Source organism: Stegostoma tigrinum, chromosome 10 (genome assembly GCF_030684315.1).
Source record: "Stegostoma tigrinum isolate sSteTig4 chromosome 10, sSteTig4.hap1, whole genome shotgun sequence".
In the NCBI taxonomy this organism is placed as follows: Eukaryota; Metazoa; Chordata; class Chondrichthyes; order Orectolobiformes; family Stegostomatidae; genus Stegostoma; species Stegostoma tigrinum.
The window spans coordinates 83,340,117-83,364,441 of NC_081363.1; the positions used below are offsets into that span (position 1 = coordinate 83,340,117).

A 24,325-nucleotide genomic window follows, 5' to 3' on the forward strand; every position below is an offset into this window, starting at 1 on the left:
CAAAAAATCTAATCCTGGATGCTGAATTTCTACCTCAATCACTAAGCTTGAAAATGAATTTGAAAGGTTCACAACTTTCTGTGTGAGAAGATTCTTCTGCCATCTGTTTCAAACATCTCACATTTAATCTTGCATTCATAGCCCCTCAGTTTCAAACCCTCGATGAGTTCAATCAAACTCCTTTCATTCATCTTGTGCTGTCATGATTTACAACACTTTATTTAGGCCCACATTGCACGTTGGTTTTAGTATCTTACACTTTCCATTTTCCTGAGGGAAAAGTTAAGGTTGAACATTACTCTTCACTTTGCCACTCTTTATTGAATTACCTTTTGGTAGTTTATAATCTAAGTAAAGGTGTGACAGAAGGTTTGTTCTATCACAAGGTCAAATAAATCAGATGGGATTATATAATACATACTTTAGACAAAAATAAAAGTGACAAGTACCTCTTGTTTCAAACAGAAATCCTGATCTAACACTATTTTGCTTCAGTGAAAAACGCATGTCCCTATCTGATTTGTCCAAATAATGAGGTGGTTTTTCTGGACTGACTGCCACGTGAATGATCTTTGCCAATGACCACAGCAACAATATCTCAAAACGGTGTCCAAAACTTAACAGCAGTGACAAAAACATGGTTACAACTGGAACAGTATTTGCATTGCAAGGGGATATGCAATGTTCTCATTTAAAGTTATTGGCTACTTAGAAATATCTGAGATAAATGTTCACAAAATGCTGCAATTACTGAATTGGTCACAGAGCAAAGACATTGTATGTTCATTAGGTAATAATATTGAAACTAGAGGCAGAAGAAATGAAGTGCTCATGTGCACTTGGTTTGGTCCTGAAGGAACTTTGTTTGCTGGGTGAGGGAATCTAGCACACAGAACAGTAAGGAATAATTGTATCAATCACATTACTGAAACCGGTAAAAACAATGAGAACTGTCATTCCTGGGTCGCACACATTGTGCAAGAGTGGCACAGGTTTACTCAATCTCTGGATTATTGATTGGTTGAGTTCCTGTTTGATTTTATAACTGAGGCTGGGAATCATGTTAGCAAACATAAATGCAAACCTACTTGCAACAATAGATTTCAGCAGTTAGTGAAGACATAATTTTAGTTGCAGAAAATAGCACACACCGGGGGACTGATATCAGGGAATGGCCCGACATAATCGTGTTCGAGGAGTATTAGAAACTTGCTAGGAAGGTCAGGTCTAGCCTGTGCACAAGTTCATTGTAAAAGCCACTTTGACAAATATAAGCCTTCGACTAGAATTTGCTAGTTGAACCAGACATCTCACCTTTGTGTAACTGGTTCGCTAACAATAACATCAGGCACTTCATATCTCAGCTTCATTGGCTTCAACTCGTTCACTTTTATCCTGATTACATGATCCTCAAGGGCAAAGACCTCCAAAAGGAGTGAAACCTGAAAAATAGTTTACAACTTTAATCACCCAACACTGCCATTACTACGCAAAATAAATTCTTAATGAAGGTATTAACAGTACCTAATGAATAAAGAAGCCAAGGCTTCTGGTTTCTAACCCTGACATCTGTGCACATTTAATTCAATGTTTGTGAGATTGAAGAAGTAACATTTAACGTAGGCAATAATGCTGCAGACTGGATTGCCCACTCTATATACAACCAGTCTACATATCATTGACTAACAACATCTCATCTACCACCGTAAACATTCACTTCTTCCACCACTGACAGCTACAGCATGTGTGTACCATTGACAAAATTCACCGCAGTAGATCACAAGAACTCCCTCAACAGCTCCTTCAAAATGTGCAAACTCTATTGCCTGGAAGGCCAAGAGTAGGTGATTGATGGGAACACCACCATCAGTAAGTTTTCCTCCCAGTCAAATCCTGTCCTCACTTGAAACTATATTGCTATGCTTTCAGTTTCTTGGCCACAATCCTGGAATTCCCTTCCTAGCAACACTGCACATGTTCCTACACCTTAAGGTTTGCCACCACCTTCCTCAGGGCAGCAAATGTTGATGCAACCAGTGAAGCCCACATCCATGAATAAATGTTTCAAAAAAGACTTGGTCAGTAATGGTGTCACCAAGTCACTGTTTGTGATGGTCCTCAACTACAATATATTCAATGTCCTTGCCAACCTCTGGTGAAGACAGAGGAGGGCAGAATGGATGGATATAGGTGGCAGCCAGCAGATTTCCTTGCCAAAACTTGTTCTGATGACATTTGCAATGTTGAGAACTCTCACAATTATATACAACTCTGCCACCACCTCTGGCCCTACTGCTAGCCCAGTGGGACAGCACATGTTTGGGTCACTGTCTTTTAATTATGAAATGGTGAGTCAACCTATTGCTTGACTGTTTTCCCAGTTTTGGAAAAACAGACTTTAGTTGTTTGTAAGATTAACAGGGTTGGATTCTGATGTTGTCATTTATCGTATCTAGATAATCACTATGTGATCTGTTTAGTTTTAATTGCTTTCAGGCATCATGGAGGCGTGGTATAACTAAGTGGCTTGCTAGGCCTTTTCAGAGGGGAGTTAAGAGTCAACCACTTCGTTCCTGGTTTAAGGTCACACATAAGAAGAATCATACATGCTGAGAATTATTTGTGTTCTGGACATGATTGTTCCCTGGTGTCAAATATTATCAATTAGACTAATGACAGAGTTGATTGGTCTCTTCGGTTATGATTTTAATACAGGCCAATCAGCAACGTTAAACACTCGCCCACTGAAGTTCATGTAAGGATGGCAGATTTCCTTCAGTAAATGACAATAGTGAACAGATGGGTTTTAAGACACTTGACAATAGTTTCATGGTCATTATTGCTGAGGGTAGCATTTCATCTGAGATGTATTAATGTAATATAATTCCACGAGCTGTCATGGTGAGAAATGGGCCTCTGTCTCAGAGCATTAGCCAAGGCCTCTAGACTACCAGTCCAATGACATAATCACTGCGCCACCACCTCTCATATGGTTCTTTCCCCTATTCACACCATTAACGTTTTATGCATTTAATCCATTGCAACTGCCGCTCATCTGCCATGGCAGTCTCCCATTGTTATCCTCTGCTCCACAACTCCCCTTCAAAGATTACTTCACATCTTTCAACTTTGGACCCACTTCCTCTCACTTACCAAAATCAATGGATGGAAAATTACCGGCAACAATCTCAAATATTTCTGACATGAAATGGTGTTAGCTGCAGGTACATTCACCCAGTATGTAATTTGAAAATGGCCATTTTAAAATCCATATCAAAGGGCTTAGAAGGCCTTTGACTGATCAGATAAAAGCACCATGGATCTGTTAAGGAAAGTCCACACTAGATTAACTTATTTGATTTTTGAAAAAACTGCTGTGTCTAAGAGGAATGCAATGGAATTTTTTCAGATTTTCAGAAGTTTTTGATAGGATCGTAATGCTCACAGAGGAAAGAAATGATGGTAAGTAGATGCTTATTTAATGTATAGTCTATCGGTAAAGAGACAGACTCTCACACCTGCAAGGTGTTTGGTTTGACTATCAACATCAGGGGGACAAAGATATGATCCAGAACATTGCCATACTATCACCTATCAGCACTGACTACATGACCCTGGGAGTTCTTCACAGCTTTATGCATCCACGCTGCGTCTATGAGCCAGCAATCTATCAACTTGATTAGGTTAGTTATAGGGGATGGGTCTGGGTGGGATGCTCTAAGGGTCAGTGTGGGCTTGTTGGGCCGAAGGGCCTGTTTCCACACGCAGGGATTCTGTGATCTAACTTGACACTGTAACAAATATCTACATCACAAACATTGCAGCTATTATGTCCAGGCTGACTAAAAGCATGGAACAACAGCAACCTGACACCAAACAGCAAATCACCTCAGTCCATGTCCTCAGCATTGTAAGAGTGAGACGTGGAGAACATGGGTCAGGCAAGAGAAAAGGCCGAATACTTACCACGTTCACTGTCTCAGAAATATCTTCAAGATCTTTTAGCAGGACAAAATCATCAGCACTGAAGTCCTAAAGCATGCTAAGTCCATGAGCACATACATTTTGCGAAGGCACTGTTATCTGCACTGGCTCAATCACCTTCATCAGATTGATGAGCAGGAAGGTCCATGTTTCGGGCTGAAAACCTTACAAAGGGTTTCGGCCTAAAATATTTACTTTCCTGCTGCTCTGACGCTGTCTGACCAGCTTTGCTTTTCCAGCTTCACACCTGTAGATTCTGGCTTCCATCTTCTGCAGTCCATATTGTATCCTTCATCAGATTGATGACACCTATGTACACAAAGACATTCTGTACAGAGAACGAGCCTTAACGTCATAATCTCCTCAGTGTCCGTACCTCCACTACAAGAGCATCTGAAAGCAAGATATGGAAATGTGGGACATTGGCAATTAATATTGGGGCACAGTTGCTGACAGCTGTGAGTTGTGGAGACTTATTGCTTGGAACAACATTGCAAGAGATCAGTAAAAGCGAATAGCTCAAATAGCTGAGAGGGCCCAGAGCAGACAGAAGTCAGTTATTATGCACCTTTCTTGCTTACTGTCTTCCTCTGTAGTACATGACAAAGACTGCCATGTGAAAATGGGGTTTCTCAGTCAAACCAGGTGATAGCTAACACAAGACTCACTGCAATATATTACAAACCATTGTCTATGAGATAGAAGCCTGTTACCAACAGTCTCTGTGATACCTTGGAATATATCATAACCTAAGTAAAGTTGCAAATGTAACATGCTGTGGGGAGGCAGTGGTGCAGCGGTAATATTATTAGACTAGTAATCCAAAGACTCAGGCTTATAGAGACACAGGTCAAATTGCACCAGAGTATTTAAGTGGAATTAACAAAATCAGAAACATAAAGTTAGTCTCAGCAACGGTACTACAAAACAACCAGTGATTGTTGTAAAAAATCCATTCCGTCACTGATGTCCCTCAGGAATAGAAATCTGCTATCCTTATTCTGCCTAGTCTCCATGTGACTCCAGATCGAAGTGATGTGATTGGTTCCTAAATGCCCTCTGAAATGGTTCAGTAATCCAGGCAATTCATGGGCAGTTAGGATGGGCAACAAATTCAGGTCTTGCTAGCAACATCAACTGCCCATGAAAGAATGAAAAAAACCTAAACACTGCGTCATTTTGAAACTAACCTCAGCAAGTTTATTATTCTGCATTTAAAATATTTGTAACATTGGAGCATTATTGGACCTGAAATCATTGAGAGATTAGAACAAAATTACTGTCACTTTGTTAACCTTATTCTCTTCATTAAGCAGCTGTAGTGTGGCTTTGCAGCTTGACAGTTCAAGAGTATCCAGCAAGGCATGATATGGAGAATTTCCTGGCAACAACCTCTTCTGACGCCTTAAGGGGTAGGAAAATAAATGAGGAAAGTAAATGGAAAAAATATATAAGAACTATGAATTTATCCAGAAGCAAGTCAGCTTTCCATAGTGCTGATCACAGATTCAACTCCATTTGACCAGTGTGGGCTTGATGCAGACCACAAGGGTTCATTAGAGTAAAAAATATCATGCTGACATTTGTTGAATAAAAGTAAAGTAAATAAACAGGAAGTACCAGAGAAACTCAACAGGTCTCTTCCAAAGAAGTCATATTGGCTTCAAAACAAGAACTACGTTTCTCTCACTGAGTTTATCTATTTTCTGAGATTCTCAAATATAAAGTGGGCTTATATTTCTGATATCCTTACCTGAAGGAGCAGCCCACCCTCTCTCATTTGAGTCACAAAGTTGGTTCAACTACAGCTACATCATCTGTAGAAATAACAGTAACATGCTATCTTAATTAATTTTCCAATCCTGAGTCCATCCCATACTGGAAGTTGGCTGGTCCCACAATTAAAGCTGTATATTGTTTGTTTACATACTGTGGGTACCAGCCTGTTGTGGTGCATTACCTCAATTGTGTTTTTCTATTCAAATATTGTGGTGCATGCAACATTTTAATGATGGTACATAGAAAAAGGATTTTTGCTGTGAGTTACAAATCCTGTGATAGTTAACCTAGATACTGGGCAGTAGAAGATTATTCAAGGACAAAAGTTCCACCTACAAGAGAAGCTGATGATGTCAATCTGGAGAGTTTCTGATGTCAAAGTTTGGCAGCGTTTTTTAAAATCCATCACTATTAGAAGCAGTGTTTACCTTGAAGAGCATGAAATCTTAATTAGAATGAACGGATTACTGAGCTGATGGCCTGTAATAACAAAGATATACCTGTAGAATGCAATGTCCCCAGTTGTCTTGAATTTGTTGCTCTCAACTACTTCCGCAAGTGCACTATCGGGGCAGAAGAAAAGAGAATTTAGTCTCGTTAGTGCTTCTATATTCAAAGTACTTTAAGGAATGCAGTTTCCTGTATATTTATTCCAAATGCAGCTTAGCCAACTGATTTGCAGAACACCTTCATTTATATCCAAGCATGGCCCCAAGCTTCTGAAGCTTGCTATATTAGTTCATCGCTTTGCTCTCATGCCTACATTTCAGTCCTCATTACAGCATTCTAGTGAACTGAACTCATGGTTGAGTAACGAGCTATCTCATTTAGGCACTTTACAGACTTCTAGACTTAAGACTGAGTTCAACAATCAGACCATGAATTCTGTTCCCCATTTTGGCTCTGTCATTTTGTCATGAATGGATTGAATGTTGTTCTTTATGGTTTTACTTTCAAACGGAATTGTTAATTATTCTGGCATTTATACACACCCTGGACAAATGCTCAGTGAGTTTCCTACAATTTTTCCTTTTGTTCTGTGACTCATACATTTCAGAAGAGGCCCTTCGGTCCATTGAATTTGTACTGCCAAAACTACACTAAAACTACACTTTCCAGCACTAGGATCATAACCCTGAATGTTATCAAACTTCAAGTGCTCATCGAAGTACATTTTTAAATGTTGTGAGGTTTCCCACCTCAACTACCCACCCAGGCAGTATATTCCCAACCTCTACCACCCTCTGGGTGAAAAACATTCTGCTCAAATCCCATCTACTCCTCCAGCTTTCATCTTAAAACATACTGCCTTGCATTTGACCCTTCAGCTAAGGGAAACAGCTGCTTTCCACCCACCCTGTCAATGTCCCTTATAATCCTATATATCTCTATCAGGTTCACCCATCAACATCTCTGCTTCAAAGAAAACAAACTACACTTAATCAGCCTCTTTGTAGTTGATATGCTCTGCTGGGTAACATCCTAGCGACTTTCATTCACACCCGCTCCAATGAAATCTCATCTTTCCTAGAGTGTGGTGACCAGAAGTGCGCACACAACTACAGTTGTGGGCTAACCAAATTCCTGTAGAGTTCCAAAATAACCCCCCTGCTCTTATAATCTATGCCTTGACTATTAAGGCATCCTGTATACTTCAACTACCCTGTCAACCTGCCTACTGCCTCAGGGATCTGTGGACAAGCAACCCAAGATGCCTTTGTTCCTCTGAGCTTCTGAGTATCCTGCCATTCACTGAACATTCTCTTATCTTGTTAGTTCTTTCAAAGTGCATTACCTCACGCTTCTCAGGATTAGGTTCCATCTGCCAGTGATCTGCCCATCTGCCTATATCGTCTTGTAACCTAAGACCTTCTTCCATACTCTTAAACACCCAGTTATCTTTAGTGTCATCTGCAAACTTACTTATTATCAACCCTACATTCTCAACAATTTGTATACAATAAATAATGGATTCAGAACTGATCACTGTGGTACACCACTGGGCTCCAAGTTTCATACAAGTAGTCTTCTACCATCACCATCTGTCTCCTACCAATCATCCAATTTTGGATCTAACATGTCATGTTACCCTTGATGGAAGGAACATTTACATTCCTAATAAGTCTATCACATGGGACTTTGTCAACAGTCTTACTGAAATCCATATAAACTACATCAACTGCTCTACCCTTATCGAAACACTTGGTCACCTCCTTGAAAAGTTCAACCAGTTGTTAGGGAAGACCTCCCTCAGATAAAGTTATGCCTTGCCTCAGACATGTAATCTCTCCTGCTTTCTAACTTATCGCAGAACTCCCTTTCACTCTTCCCCATACCCCTGCTCCGAACCCCTGCTCCAACTACATTTAGCTCATCTCAGTTTCACCCTTCTTCAGTTTTGAAGAAGTCGATTGGACTAAAAGCATTAATGTCTTTGTCCCTCCACAGAGGTTGCCAGGCCTGCTGAGTATTTTCAGAATGTCTGTTTTTATTTCATATTCATTCCCCATATGACCCGATTGCACTATAACTACACATATGACCACATGCGGTTTTATAGTCCTTTGGCAATTTTGTTCAGTTTATTCTTCGAAAATATATGTCATTCCTGCAATGAGGTTTTGCTTGCAATTTTTAACCACAACATTTTTTTCCTTCCAAGACATCTCTAACCTTCTCTCTCTCTCTCTCTCTCCAAAGCTGCCTTCTCCCGCCGAATCTACCCTCCACCCCCTGGTATTCTCACAGTCCACCAACTCTTCTTATTGCAAATTATCCTTTCGAAACCAACATTACATAAAACCTGCACTTGACAATGACTTCCAATGTGCATCATTGGATAAAAATAGCTCAATACTGCAGAGGAAAATTCTTTTGACTATACACGTTCTGTTAACTTTGTCCATTATAATTCTCTTCATCCACATTTCCGATGACAATGTCCTTTGAAAAACTGTCACAGTGTCTTTCCCAGTGTAAACTCTACAATAAAAGTAGAAATAAACATCTGTAGATTTGTCTCAAAATTCTAATAATGAATGGCTAATTCAAAGTCAGGCATAACTTATCATTCCTAACCACAATCTCTCTTCTCTGGTGTATCTCTGGAGATGTACGAGAATGCAAACTCCCAAAGAAACTATTTTGGGACAATGAAAGTTTGTGAAACGTGTTTTCTTTTTGGTGTAAACCAAGTAAGAAGTGTGATACTTTCAGTTTGTTTCTCTTTGTTTATGTTCATCTCTTTACAAATGCTGCTACAGTATAAACTGTGATTTTCTTCAATAATAAAAAATACTGGCCCACATCACTGGCGACCCTTGATCTGGAAGCAGTATCAAAGCGAACAAAGTTACAAAAATACTCACACCTAATCCATCATCTAAGCAACAGAGTTATGAACTGTCATTCATTATGATCCTCAGTTTATGTCTATGGAATCAAAGCGGGAATTTCTGTTTACATGATGCCATGTGCCATCACACTTTATGCAACTACTTCGTTCCCCTGCGCTTTCTGCTTTAGGGCTCAATAACTTGTCAAGTTTTCCGAGGACTGATTTCTACCCACTTTTGTTAGGTTAGCATCTTACAAATTCGACCACCTAGAAGTACAAGTGCAGCAGATGCATGGGAACACCATCACTTCCAAGCCATTCACCTTCCTGACTCGGAAATATATCACCATTCCTTCACTGGTGTTGGGTAAAAATCTAGGAACTCATTTCCTTACAGCACTATGGGGGTACCTACCTCACAACCATCAGCTGCAAATGGACAGCAGTCTTACCACTACCCTGATACAAGCAGTTAGGAATGGGTAATAAATGCTGACCTAGCCTAAAATGCCCACATCTAATGTTAGAGTTTTGAAAACATAACCTAGTTATGACTGTAGCTGTAAACAGAGATATTAGGAGTGTTAAAAATAGATCTTAGTTACCAAGCAAAATGAATCAGTAACAGCCAATCCAAACAAATGATCTACAGTCGGTCAGCTTACATATGTTACATAGTCTTTAACTATACCTGCTCTCCTCAGTATTGTGAATATTGGACTCCATCTTATGTTTGTTTTTTGCTTGAAAAGTCTTCCTCCTGTGTTGCTCGACTGTCAACATTGAGCATTTGAACAGGTGGTCTCTTTACTAGGCGGCTTATTTTTCTGATGCTCCACTGAGTACTCACAGCCTTCTCTTTTCTTGGCTTTGACTTCCTCCACCCATCACCAAAGAGCTTTCTGGGAAAGGTAGGCTGAATTTAGTTGGCCGCAATTTAAGAAACAAGCGTTATTCAGGTCATCAGGGAACATAATATAATGTATGTTATTTCAGCTCTTTACAACTTAATAATAATACCAGTGATTAGCAGTTATATGTTGAAGTGGAGATAACAAAGTGTGAAGCTAGATGTGGGGATGGAAAAATGGCTTGGGTGGTGGGGTCAGATCGTAGATGGCAGAAGTGTCGGAGGATGATGCGTTGTATCCGGAGGTTGGTGGGGTGGTTGGTAACTCGCCCTCACCCTCAACAACTTCTCTTTCGATTCCTCCCACTTCCTACAGACAAAGGGGGTGGCCATGGGTATCCGCATGGGCCCAAGCTATGCCTGCCTCTTTGTAGGTTACATGGAACAGTCCCTCTTCTGCACCTACACAGACCCCAAACCCCACCTCTTCCTCCGTTACATTGATGACTGTGTCAGCACCGCCTCTTGCTCCCCAGAGGAGCTCGAACAGTTCATTCACTTCACCAACACCTTCCACCAAAACCTCAAGTTCACATGGGCCGTCTCCTTTTTTGAAAAGATAAATAGAAATTCCACCTCCTTATTCCTTATTCCAACCTAAATCCACTTCAACATATCAGTGATAATGGGAACTGCAGATGCTGGAGAATCCAAAATAACAAAGTGTGAAGCTGGATGAACACAGCAGGCCCAGCAGCATCTCAGGAGCACAAAAGCTGACGTTTCAGGCCCAGACCCTTCATCAGAGAGGGGGATGGGGAGAGGGTTCTGGAATAAATAGGGAGAGAGGGGGAGGCGGACCAAAGATGGAGAGAAAAGAAGATAGGTGGAGAGGAGAGTATAGGTGGAGAGGTAGGGAGGGGATAGGTCAGTCCAGGGAAGACGGACAGGTCAAGGAGGTGGGATGAAGCAGTAGGTAGGAAATGGAGGTGCGGCTTGAGGTGGGAGGAAGGGATGGGTGAGAGGAAGAACAGGTTAGGGAAGCGGAGACAGGCTGGGCTTGTTTTGGGATGCAGTGGGGGAAGGGGAGATTTTGAAGCTTGTGAAGTCCACATAGATACCATTGGGCTGCAGGGTTCCCAAGCGGAATATGAGCTGCTGTTCTTGCAACCTTCGGGTGGCATCATTGTGGCACTGCAGGAGGCCCATGATAGACATGTCGTCTGAGGAATTGGAGGGGGACTTAAAATGGTTCGTGACTGGGAGGTGCAGTTGTTTATTGCGAACCGAGTGGAGGTGTTCTGCAAAGCGGTCCCAAGCCTCCGCTCGATTTCCCCAATGTAGAGGAAGCCACACTGGGTAAAATGGATACAGTATACTACATTGGCAGATGTGCAGGTGAACATCTGCTTAATATGGAAGGTCATCTTGGGGCCTGGGATGGGGGTGAGGGAGGAGGTGTGGGGGCAAGTGTAGCACTTCCTGCGGTTGCAGGGGAAGGTGCCGGGTGTGGTGTGGTAGGAGGGGAGTGTGCAGCGGACAAGGGAGTCACAGAGAGAGTGGTCTCTCCGGAAGGCAGACAAGGGTGGGGATGGAAAAATGGCTTGGGTGGTGGGGTCAGATTGTAGATGGCGGAAGTGTCGGAGGATGATGCATTGTATGCGTAGGTTGGTGGGGTAGTATGTGAGAACGAGAGGGATCCTCTTGGGGCGGTTGTGGCGGGGGCGGACTGTGAGGGATGTGTTGCGGGAAATGCAGGAGACTTGGTCAAGGGCGTTCTTGACCACTTGAAGAACGTGGACATCTGGGATGTGCGGGAGTGGAATGCCTCATCTTGGGAGCAGATGCGGCGGAGGAATTGGGAATAGGGGATGGAATTTGTGCAGGAGGGTGGGCGGGAGGTGTATTGTACGTAGCCGTGAGAGTCAGTGGGCTTGAAATGGACATCACTTTCTAGCTGGTTACCTGAGATGGAGACTGAGAGGCCCAGGAAGGTGAGGGATGTGTTGGAGATGGCCCATGTGAACTTGAGGTTGGGGTGGAAGGTGTTGGTGAAGTGAATGAACTGTTCGAGCTCCTCTGGGGAGCAAGAGGCGGCGCCGACACAGTCATCAATGTAAAGGAGGAAGAGGTGGGGTTTGGGGTCTGTGTAGGTGCGGAAGACGGACTGTTCCATGTAACCTACAAAGAGGCAGGCATAGCTTGGGCCCACGCGGGTACCCATGGCCACCCCCTTTGTCTGTAGGAAGTGGGAGGAATCGAAAGAGAAGTTGTTGAGGGTGAGGGCGAGTTACCAACCACCCCACCAACCTCCGGATACAACACATCATCCTCCGACACTTAAAACAGGGGAATCAACACTATATTGGTCTTTTTTACTTCAAATATCAATCATCTACATATCATATAGAGAATATCAATAGCACTGCAAAACTCTTTCTAGTCTACCCAAGTCTTGAATTTCAAATCCATATTCCATGTTGGAACAATTCAACCAGTCCTCTTTTTTTCATACTAGTTAAGTTCATTCCTTGGTGTCAGATTCTAGTCAGACCAAAATATTAACAATTCCCCACTGGCAATTGGGCTCAGGTTATCGAAGGTTACATCATTTAGATATGCAAATGGTAAGTAGTTAAGAGGTAGTGGCAGTGGTGATAGGATAGGAAGTGGTTAGCTCTTTGCCCATACACTCGTGGCTACCTGAGCTGGCCGCATATTTATTAGTTCTTTTCTTTTGTTTCTTCATTTCTCTTTTGTTCTTTCCTGCAGCTGTGGTGGAGGAAGGCATTGTGAGGGCCTGCTGCAGCAGCATAGTGGATCTGGAGGTTCCTCATTGCCATACTGGCCGCGGCTTTATCAAAGGCTTCACCTGGTAGGTCTAGTCCGTTCCTCCTGGTGGTGGTGTGATTTCAGCAAGGGCAGCATGGTGGTTCTATTTCACTCCTCGTGGCTATGGCGGCAATGTGACGGTTTCAGCCAGCTCCTGAAGTGGTGACGGCTTCAGTCTCTCCTTGCTATAGTGACAGTGCAGTAGCTTTGGTGCTAACTTTGGTGATGGCAGTGTGGTGGCTCTGGTCTAGAAATCCTTGCTTTGGCATTTTTGGGGCTGGCTTCAGCAGCAGCATCTCATAGCCATTCCATAAACCAGATTGCCGTGGGGAAACAAAACACAAACTTTGTCCTGACTTTGTCTCAATTATGTATTTTTATGACTTCTGTAATTAAAATGGCACTGAATTGTGATGATTTATACACATGTTACTGTACTTTCATAAATGCAAGTGTCAATAGATTGCTATTCTATTCTATATAACAGGTGGACCCACCTGTGAAAGCAGATAAAAATAACCCATTTGTGTTTGAATCAGCAACAAGTTGCATTCATATAATAGCCTTAGCATAATAAAAACATCATTGACTTCAGCAAGAAAGAAGGAGAACATGCCCCATCTACATTAGTGGAACTGCAGTTGAGAGAGGGAAGCACACCAAGTTCCTCAGAGTGACAATAACTGACGACTTGTGCTGGACTTCCCCATGTAAATGTGACAGTCAAGAAGGAACAACAATGCCTCTTCTTCCTCAGGCGGCTCAGGAAATTTGGCATGTCTACCAAGTCCCTCATCAACTTCTGCAGACACACCATTGAAAGCATGCTGTCCTGGTCCACAATGGCCAGATATGGCCCAGGGCCGTGAGAAATTACAGAAGGTGGTGTGCATAGCCCAGACCATCACAGAAGCTTCAATCCATGGACTCTATTTACATTGCTCCCTGCCGCAAAAGGACAGCAAAAATTATCAAAGACACATCACACTTTAATATTGACCCCCTACAACTCTCCCATCAGGCAGTAAGGCACAAAAGCTTGAACACATGCACGAGCAGGTTCACGCTGTTATCAGACTGTTGAATGGCCTCTAAGTCTTTTTCTTGTGTACATCCTTTGCTTGCTGTGATCTGCCTGTACCGCTTGTAAACAAAGCTTTTCACTGTATTTTGGTACACATGACAATAAATAAATGAATCAATCAACATCCCAAGGCAATTAAGAGCTAAATTATGTGACTAAGCCACAAAGGAAACGTGAGATTAGATCACTAAAAGCTTGAGCTCGTGAGGCTAAGTTATTAAGGAGAGGTAGAGTCAATGGCATTCCAGAACATATTATCGGCCACCACAATGGGAGATTTTCAAAAGGCCAGAATTAAAGTGTGGAGGTAAGTGTATTACAGAGATAGGGAAGGATAACTACAGGAGGGATGTGGAGGCTTTAGAACAGACGAAGAAGAGGTTTATAGAATCATAGAATCCCTAAAGTGTGGAAATAGGCCATTCAGCCTGACAAGTCCACACCAACTTTCCAAACAGCATCCCACCAAGACTCACCTTCCTACCTTATCCCTGTATTTCCCATGTTTAACCCACCTAGCTTTCACATCCCTTGGCGCAATGGGCAATTTAGCCTAGCCAATCCACTTCTGCACATCTTTGGATTTACCTATATGTTGCCTGGATTGGAATGTGTTAACTATTAAGGCAAGATTGGATTTGTCAGGGGCTGAGGGACAAGCTGCAGGAGTACATAAAATTGTGAGAGGTGCAGATAGTCAGAATCTCTTCCCCATTGCAAATCTCAAATAGTACGAGGCATAGGTTTGAAGTGAGAGTAAATTTTAAGAGTTGTGCAACAGAGGCCTCTTTTTAAACAGAGAATGTGATAGGTGCCTGGATTGTGCGAAAGGTTGTAGAAGCAGATATGGAGAGGAAAGTTTGAGACATTTAAACAGGCACGTGAGCAGGCCGAGAATAGCGGGATACGGACCATGATGCTAATGCAAAATTTTAGCTTAGATTAGTATCTTGAATGGCCGAAGAGCATTATGTCCCTTTGATGTGCTGTTCTACGTCCATGTTCTCGGGTTTAAGGCCATGATGATTTTTAAGATGTTGTAAGTTATCGAAGCCACACGCCATGCTCGAAAGCAAACCCACAGAAGTAACGAATTTTGTTTTCTCTGCAGTTGCTGACATGGCTGAATCAAGTTTATACCGTGAAAGCAGACTCATGAGTGTCAGTGAAAGTGCGCATAAACCATCTCACATCCGAGTGTGGTGAGAAAGGGGTCATTCTGAACGAAGTACGAAGAAGGGTTACTTACCTAAAATACAGGGAGCTGCGTAACGAAATAAAACAGTCGGATCACTCGGCTCCACCTGGTGGTTGGAGGTCGTACGTGGCAGACGCCAGTGTTGGCTGGGATAGGAGTGGTTGCTTCCGTTAGAAGGGCGGGTTCTAGCTGCTGATGGAAATACCCGGTTCTCCCACCACTCTCCTCTACACCCCACCTCCTGCTTCCCCTCTGCGGAGGGAGGACAACGGAAAGAGAGGCCACAGGCGGAAGTGACGTTTGGTGTTGTGGCACTGGGAAATGGCGGCTGTTGAGCTGAGGGGAAACGCGATGCTGGGCCCAGGAACAGGAAGCAAATGGTCCTCTTGGGTTTGTTTGAGTTTACTCAGCGTTATCAGCGCCAGTATCGCCGCGGAGGTGTCTAAATGGAGTATCCCTGTTACAGAGGTATGTTAGCAAAACAATCTGCCCAGGCAGGGGGGATAGAAACTCGAATGGAAGTGGAGTGAAAGGACTGTCGGAAAGAGGAGGGGGGGTAAAAAGGGTGGAGGTAAATGGGAGTTCGATGAGTGGTAGTAGAGTGTGGCGGAGATTAAGAGTGATGGGATCAGAGTCGAAGCAGCTAGAAGTGAGAGGGGGAAGCGCTGTTTGAGTGTGGTGGGGTGAATTGGCGAGCATGAAGCATATGATGGGAGGAGAACTTGGGTAGGAGATGTATATGGGTAAACTCAGCATATGCTGCTAGTTCCTCCAGGTATTTCTGATTTTGCTTCAGATTTTGAGAATCTGCAGTCCTTCGTTTAGAGGTTGGGTGTCGTTGTATTATAAATCTATATCTAACAGTTCTGTGTTGTTCCTGTTTTTAATACCATATTGTGTGCACCCAACCCATCATATGATTAGTTGAAACTGTCCCAAAGCTGACTGTTCGGCCTGTGTACAGTTCAATGAAGATAGATTATTTTCTGTAAAGCTTGCAGTTTTTTTATCACTGGACAGCTAATAGTTTGCAATTTTGGTGCTGGTGATCAATTGGGTATCTCACTCAATGTTCTCTTGCCCTAACACCAGAGGTAGGAGCAGAGGTAGGCCATTCAGTCCATTGAATCTGCCCTGCTATTCAATGAGATCATGCTGATCTGTTAATCCTCAACTCCCCTTTCTTGTCTTTTCCCGATTAACTGTTGATTCCTTACTGAGTAAATGTACACAGCCTTGAATGTATTCAATAACACAGCCTCATTTGCCCTCTGCAGTATATATAACTACATACTTACCATCCTCAGAAGAAATTCTTCTTCATCTCTGTCCCAAATATGTAATTCTGAGATGATGCCCTCTGTCCTAGACTTTCCCACAAGGGGAAGCAACCTTTCCACATCCACCCTGCTAAGTCCCCTAAGAAATTTGTATGTTTCGATAAGATTCTATCTCATTCTTTGAAATGTCAATGGGTACAGGCCTAATCTGCTCAGTTTGTCTTCAATAAAGCAATGCCCCTGGTTATGTAGTAACATAGTCTGGATTGTCTCCAATGCCAGCATATCTCTCTTTAGATGAGGGGCCCAAGACTGTTCACATTATTCTAGCTGCAGTCTGACTAACGCCTTGTACAGTTTTAGAAAAATCTGCCTACCATCTACTCCGTTCCCTTTGAAGTTAAGACCTTGGCTTAACTCTTCCCATTCTATCATCTTTTCTATTTGCATTCCTCTGCTAACGAAGCGAGAACACCCTGAAAATTTGGAACTGCTATTAATAGAATGTGATCTGTGTGTTGTACGACAAAACCGCAATGTGAATGTTTGGTTCAATTCATTTGCCTTGTTTGAATAATTTGTTAAATATTTCTTTAAATGCATACGCCAAGAAACAGTAACAAATCCTCTTTGGCGTTGCTCACACTTAGTGAAAATGCCACTTTATTGTGGAAGCATTGTTTTATGACTAAGTACTGCAACTGTTTGTACTTTCTCTGTCATTATGCTCGACTGGACAAGTTTTAGAAATGCTAATAAACTAAGAATTGTTTTACCATGTCCTGCCTGCCCCTTGATAACGACCCTGCCATGGCCCATCAAGACACCGTCTTCCACACTGTCCATGATGTCATCACCTCCGGTGATCTCCCCTCCACCACCACCAACCTTACAGTCCCCTAGCCCTCGCACTGCCTGGTTCTACCTGCTCACCGAGATCCACAAGCCCAACTACCCTGGTTAACCCATCTTCTCTGCGTGCTCCTGCCCCACTGAACTCACTTCTCCCTCCCTCGGCTCCATTCTTTCCTCCTTGGTCCAAGCAGTCCCCACCTTCATCCAGGACATAAACTATGTCCTCCACCTTTTTTAGAAACTTCCACTTCCCTTCTTCTTTACAATGGAAATGCAATTCCTATATACATCTGTACCCCATAAGGACAACCTGCAGGCCCTCATTTTTCCCTCCAGCAGACTCATCTTGTAGTTTCCCCACCACCTTCTTTCTCTCTTCCCCCCACCCCCGCAACACCATCACCACCAACACCCCTCTCTGCTTTGCTTTGCTTTGCCGAATTAGTTCTCACCCTCCATAATCTTTCCTTCGGTTCCTCCCACTTTGCCTAAGGGCAAAGTGGCCATGGGCACTTGCATGGGCCCCAGCTACGCCTGTCTCTTTTTAGTGGTAATGTTAAACAGTCCCTCTTCAGCTTGTACATCGGTACTGTTCCCCAACACTTTCACCATTATATCAATGACTGCATCAGTGCTGCATCCTGCACCTGGACTGAACTACAGCAGTTCGTCAACTCTGCTAAAAACTTCACTTAGTCTATCTCAAACACCTCCCTCCCCTTTCTTGACCCCTCCATTTCCATTTCTGCCAATAGTTTACAGACCAACATCCACTATAAATCCACAGCCTCAATAGCTACCTGGACTACAACACCCCTCTCGTAATATACTGCATAAACTCCATCCTCTTTTCCCAATTCCTCCATCTGAGGAGACGTTCCACTCTCAAGGATCCCAGACGTCCTCCTATTTCAAACAATGTTCTTTTCCCCACCTCTGATCCAGATAGCCCTCTGCTCTGCCTGCTCCGTTCCCTGCTTCACAGCTCTAAACCACCACCCAAACAATACAAAGATAGTCCTCACTTTCCACCCTACTGTTCTCCACATCCAACCTGTCATCCTGAAACACTTCCGTCAACCCAGAACATCTTCCATTCCACTCCTCTCTGCCTTCTGCAAGGACAATTCCCTTTGTCACTTCTTAGTTTGCGCCACATTCCCAACCAACCACTGGTGCCTTCAACCTTCTCCCCACCCCCAGTACCTTCCCCTGTAACCAGAAAAGATGCAACACCTGCCCACACACCACCTCCCTCCCCTTCATCCAGGCCCCTAAACAGTCCTGCTAGGTGAAAGAGTTTTATCTGCATCTCCTCCAACCTACTCTACTGCAACTGGTGGTCCCGATGTGGTCTTGTCTCCATTGGCGAGAGTCAGGGTTTGAGTGAAGATTTGTAGCTCGGGTGCTGGTTGTAGATGTTGGTGTGTTCACTGAGCTGGGAGGTTCAATAGCAGACGTTTCAGTCCCTTGCTAGGTGACATGCTCAGTGATGTGGAGCCTTTTGTGAAGTACTGTTGTCTTGTGCTGGTTCTAATTTGTATGGTCTGATTTTTGCTGTTTCTGATAGGTGCTGGTTCTGGATGTGCGTTGAATTGGACACAATATACCGACCATTACAATGTGTTTATTGGTGGAGACGGCACATGAATGCTAAGCCTTCAAGAATTTCCTGGCTGTCCTCTGATTTCACCAATGATGGTGTTGTCCCAGTTGAAAGTGTGGTTTTTCTCATCTGTATGTATTGAAACCAAGGACATCTGGTCGTGCTGTTTATTATCTTTGGACAAATCAAAGAGAAGACAGCCAGGGAATTTTTGGAGGCTTGGCATTCATCCGTGGACTGCATCAACAAACACACCAGAAACAGCAAAAACCAGCCCATATAAATTTGATCTGGCACAAGACAAAGCACTTCACAGGAGGCACTACAGCACTGAGGATGTCACCTAGCAAGGGGACGAAATGTCTGCTATAGAACCTCCCATCTTGGTGAACACACCAACACCTATGTTGGTGAAATTAAACATAGACTCGGTAACTTTCACCGAGCATCTTCATTTGGCCTGAAACGGCCAGCCTAACCTCCCAGTCGCTGCCCATTTCAACTCTGCTCTGACATATCCATCCTCAGCTTCCTCCAGTGTTCCAGTGAATCAGTTCACAAATTTGAGGAGCAACACCTTATCCTCTGCCTGGGCACCCTACAGTACAGAGGACTTGACATTGAGTTCTCTAATTTCAAATAACCTTCCCACTCATCCCCTGGCTCCCTTTCCAGCCCTGCCTCCTTCCTTCCATTCCACTTACGACCCTCCCTTCTAGCTACCAACTGGATTCATTCCCTCCCATCAGCCAATCAGGTCGTACCTACTACCAGTGTCCACTTATCACCACCATTCCACTACTGTCCTGCCCACCTCTTTCTGCATCTCCCCCTACCATCAGATCCAGAAGGATAGTACCCAAAACATTGACCTCCTTTCGTCCATATGCTGCCTGGCTTGCTATGATCTTCCAGCCTCCTGTTTGTCTACCTTGGATTCCAGCGTCTGCAGCTTTTTTGTTTCTAATTGTTTTATGTTACTTTGTTAGATATTTTAAGATTTTATTATACTGGCGTGCATGCAGTCATGGTTGAAAACGTCTTTCAAATCTCGGATTTCACTGTTCACATTGAATTAAACTTTCTCTTTGTTTTGCTTCAGCTAAATTCTAATTATACATTCAGGAAGACTCTTTTCAATGGCAGCACTATTTTTTTAAAATGTAAGTAATAGTTTTTGCATAGGTTGTGTATGAATTGCTGGTGGGAGGCAACAGGACCATGGTATTGTTGGAGGGTGGAGGTGGTTGGGGAGTTCATTACTGTTGAATTCCCTCTGAAAGCTGATTCTCAATTTTACAATGGACAATGCTCAAAGGATTTGGTTGATATTTTACTGCTAAGGGAAAAACTTGACATCCTCGCACTGGTTAGAGATCCAGGTATGGTCATAGTGCCATAAAGACAGAGAAGGACACCATTCAACCATTGAATCCGCACCAAATTTCTGAAAAGTAATTCAGTCATTCTGTATTCCTCTCACTGTATATGCTGTTAGTTTATTTCCCTCAAGTTCCAATTTCCTTTTTGAAATCATTACTCATCTCTCTGCTCCTTCAGCTTTGTAGGCAGCAGACTACAGATCATTACCACATGCATAGAAAGGTTTTTCCTCGCTCCTTCCCATACCTATTGCCTAAAACATTAAATATGTTCCATGGTCATTGTAGCATCCGCTAATAGGAACAGCTAATTGTCTACCTTCTCTAACCCTCTCGTGATTTTATATACCACCATCAAATCTTTCCTCATTTTTCCTTTGCAACAGGAAAAAGACCTCAACGTCTCTAATCCAACCTTTTACCACTACCTTCATCCCAGGATCATTCTGCTAAATCTCTTGTACATTTTTGAAGGACTTCCAATCACATTCTTATTAAAATGTGATCAAAACTGGATGTAACACAGTAGCTGTGGACAGCCCAAGCATGTATCTGAATGGTTCTTTGAGGTTTATTGATTAACTGTGCTGCAATGCCACTAACTGGACAGACTAAAAAACCCACTCAGCGGATGCATCCTGATTTTTACCCTGGCCTGAAATGTACGTAATTCTCCTGGACTGAAAGCAGCCTAATTGCTTCTGAGAAAATTATATGTTTGCAATATCTGTACTACAGTTTTGCTTTATTTTTACTGATGTGATATGGATGTTGCTGTCTGGGCCAGCCTTTATTGCTATATGTAATTGTTCTGGAACTGAGTGGATTGCTAGACCCATTTCGGAGGCAGTTAACAGTCAAGTTTGGAGTTGCATGTGAGGCATACCAGGATGGCAGACCTCTTCACCTACTTCCCACCATCTGCCATGGTGGGATTTGAAAGCATGATCCCAGACATTAGAGTCTGGAGTTTTTGGTTACTGTTCCAATGACATTATCTCTACACTATGACCTCCCTGCACAATTATGAACTTGTATTATTTCACCATGGATAAAATAGGAATTTTGTTTATATTCTCTTGTGGCTATGGGCAGCATTTCTTGCCTGTCCCAGGTGAGATCCTTGAATGTGGCAATGAGCTACCTTCTTGAGCAGTTTGAACCTTAAGAGGAGAAATAATTCATTCAACTACTCAGCTCTATTCTGCCATTCTACATCATGGCTGATCATTTACCTCAACACCATTTTCCTGCACAATCCCCAAATTCCGAGGAAGGTTTAGATTATCTCTTGACATATGTGAATAAAATTTATAAGGAAGATGGCCTGTTAAATAAATGAGATATGGACAGTCCCTAACAAATTTTAAAAGTCCAGTTATTCAGTGAAGGAATATTTAATCAAATTTGAAAGATTACACACAGTATTTAAAGAATTTTATTTGAAATGACAAATTCAATGCTTGCTTTGCTATAAGTTCAGAGTGGAAAGACACCTACTATTGACTGGAGTTAGATTTTCAGAAAACACCTTAGTTTTGGATTGGGTGTACAAATTCTGAAAGAATTTTGAGCAAACATTCATTGTCATTGGTATACATGGTTGAGATTCAACAGTTACGTAAGGATTGGAGGATTCAATGGTGGCAACATTGCTCAGCCACCCAGATATAGGCTCTAAGCATCTACACAAAAGGAGAATCAGAGCCAAAAGAGTAGCAACAGAAATATATATTTAGCAATTATAATAGATGACAGGAACTAGGGACTTAATAGAAGAATGAATTCCAAGAATATTAAGCCAGGTATTTTATAAATGACTCAATTTTATTATACAATGAATTGTCCCAATTTTACTAAGTGGATTTTACTAAAATAAAAAGGCAGTTTGAGGTGAAAGTATGTACCTGATCTTAGTAATAGGGGATTGTTGCTGTTGTGCTCAGCAGAAACATTGGTGTTGCCAGTGGGAATATTTTCTTGGACCAGTAGAGATGGTATCGTGCCATGCTATTTCCTCTCGCGTTATCCACAATCCCATGTACTAACTCTGTGTGATTGAAATTACTAATCATGCTAAAGTGCAGTTGAATTCAGTCCAAAGTGAACAGCCATTGCTCCTTGCATAAGTGTTACAAATCCCTCCCGTGCGCAAAGACTGGCTTTCTCCACATGTGAGAAAATAACAGATTATTTGGAGGCAAGTTCTACTGTTGGCCTGTCAGTCCCATAAACTTATACTTCCTGTGGGAGTAATAGTATTTCACCCACAGGATAACCCAATAACTGATATTGTTTAAATCATTAATATTTTACACCAGATGTGAATAGGAAATCAATTGCGTTTCTATATTCATGACTTACCTGCTGAATTTTATTGGCTGTAGCAAACACAGGACAAACTATTGAATGCAGTATTCTGTGTCTGTTGCCTTTCCAAAAGGATCACTGACGTAAGGTTCAGTGACAAGAGTGAACACTGCTGTCACGTTGTGGGTCTCTTCTACTGATCTTTCAAAGCCTTTGTAAATGCTTCTAGAAATAACGTTATGCTGCTATGCACACATTTACTCATTGCTTCTTTTGTTCTTGCGTCTAGTTCTTGATGGGAAGAATACATGTGATCCCTCACTGACTTTTAACATCTCATGGTACCTCAGGTATTCACACTGCTACAATGAAGTCTTCAACATGCCAGTAAGTTTTTAATTTGCAATAATTTAGACAGTAGTAGTATTTTTCAGTGCCATTGACCAACCTTTGGTCGTAGATTACAATTTCAATTTTTTGTGTGGTCTCAAGATACTGTATTTTGGTCTTCCCTTAGCAATCACATGCATTTCATTGATGTTACTATGAAAAGTACAGTGTGAAGGCTAAGATTTTAAACAAGCAGGGAAAAATAAGTAATAATTGTTGTTTTTAATGGAATTCTTTTATTGACTTTGACCATTGCCCCATGGTATCAGCATCTTGCCTTTTCTAAAAAGTAACAAGAGGGAACGTCTGAGTCCCACTCTAAATACATTCCTTTCCATTTATTCTTTTTATGTGGGGATTGACAAATTTGGTTTAGATGGGAATGTGAAATCACAAGCCACTGACTTCACTGATGCCATATCTAGCAGTACTGTTGTAATGATGTGAAATGTATTCTGTACCTGTTGCATTGACTACTTGAAGATTGCTGTTAGTTACAGTGATCAAGATAATACAATCTCCCCTACCTCCCTGTTGTCAGTAACAGGGAAGTTACTAGAATCTGTCATTGATTAGCTTACTTATTCCAATTGCTCAGTCACACAACTAACTGGGGTAGTATAAAAGTTGTGATTAACCTGGTAGAATTTTTTAAGGAGAAGTCTAATATATATAGACATATCTATTAGGTTCCAGAATGCAATCCAAAAGATTATGTACAAGAAATAATTTGGAAAAATCAGAGTACATGGAATTGGATAGATTTGTTAGAATATTTTTCATACATGGATTGTGGGCAGCAGAGCATATTGCCATTGAACTGAGTGGCGTGCAAGGCTTTCAGAGAATGGTTGAGTCCAACCACATTGCTGTGGGTTTAGAGTCACGTGTAGGCCGTAAGCAGGTAAATACAGCAGATTTCCTTTCCTAAAAGACATTTAGTGAACGAAATCAATATTTACAACAATTAATTGTGGTAGAATGCTGTCCATTTCAGTAGTTTCTTTAACTCCAGATTTTTCTTTTGAAAACAGATTTCACCATCTGCCATGTTAGATTTCCAATAGAGTACATTAGTCTGGGTCTTTGGATAACTAGTAGAGTGACATTGTCATTACACCACTGCCTCCTCTGTCATGCCTGGAAATAGAGACTAGGTATAAAAATTGGCAGTCTGGGGAAAAATGACAACAGGGATCTGTTCTGGACATCATTAACTCTTGTTGTATTGATCATGACTTGGATGGAATAACAGAGACCAAATATCCATGTTAAAGTGTGACACTAACTTATGAGGGATCGTAAATAGTATACGTGGGACCAGAAAATTTCAAAGGAATGTTTGTCGATCAAATGAGTTGTGACACTATGGCAAAACACAAGATTGTCCATCTTGCTCCCAAGACACAGAAATGTTGTAACTTTCTAAATGTTGAGA

At 42.2% G+C, this 24,325-nt stretch overlaps 2 protein-coding genes across 11 annotated transcripts in view; one reads left to right on the forward strand and one right to left on the reverse strand.

The window, feature by feature from the left end:
• LOC125455825 (neutral alpha-glucosidase C-like) overlaps nt 1–15,329 on the reverse strand; it is a 110,288-nt gene extending 94,959 nt beyond the window's left edge. Inside the window, exons 1-5 of one of the 6 annotated variants that reach the window (XM_048538308.2) lie at nt 15,116–15,329; nt 9,792–10,002; nt 6,264–6,326; nt 5,280–5,388; nt 1,315–1,442 (exon numbers count right to left, since the gene is read on the reverse strand). In XM_048538308.2, the coding sequence (XP_048394265.2) occupies nt 1,315–1,442; nt 5,280–5,388; nt 6,264–6,326; nt 9,792–9,883 (392 nt within the window). In that variant the 5' untranslated portion in view covers nt 9,884–10,002; nt 15,116–15,329. Of the gene's footprint in view, nt 1–1,314; nt 1,443–3,966; nt 4,192–5,279; nt 5,389–6,263; nt 6,327–9,791; nt 10,017–12,653; nt 12,673–14,778; nt 15,003–15,115 lie in introns of those variants that run through there. The other 5 variants (XM_048538307.2, XM_048538309.2, XM_059649316.1 and 2 more) reach the window with 5 other exon arrangements.
• The window catches only part of LOC125455829 (transmembrane protein 87A-like), a 59,682-nt gene continuing 50,586 nt past the window's right edge, over nt 15,230–24,325 (forward strand). For 2 of the 5 annotated variants that reach the window (XM_048538320.2, XM_059649319.1), the window contains exons 1-3: nt 15,233–15,532; nt 19,908–19,968; nt 22,787–22,884. In XM_048538320.2, the coding sequence (XP_048394277.1) occupies nt 15,386–15,532; nt 19,908–19,968; nt 22,787–22,884 (306 nt within the window). In that variant the 5' untranslated portion in view covers nt 15,233–15,385. Of the gene's footprint in view, nt 15,533–19,907; nt 19,969–22,786; nt 22,885–24,325 lie in introns of all 5 variants that reach the window. The other 3 variants (XR_009446257.1, XM_059649321.1, XM_059649320.1) reach the window with 3 other exon arrangements.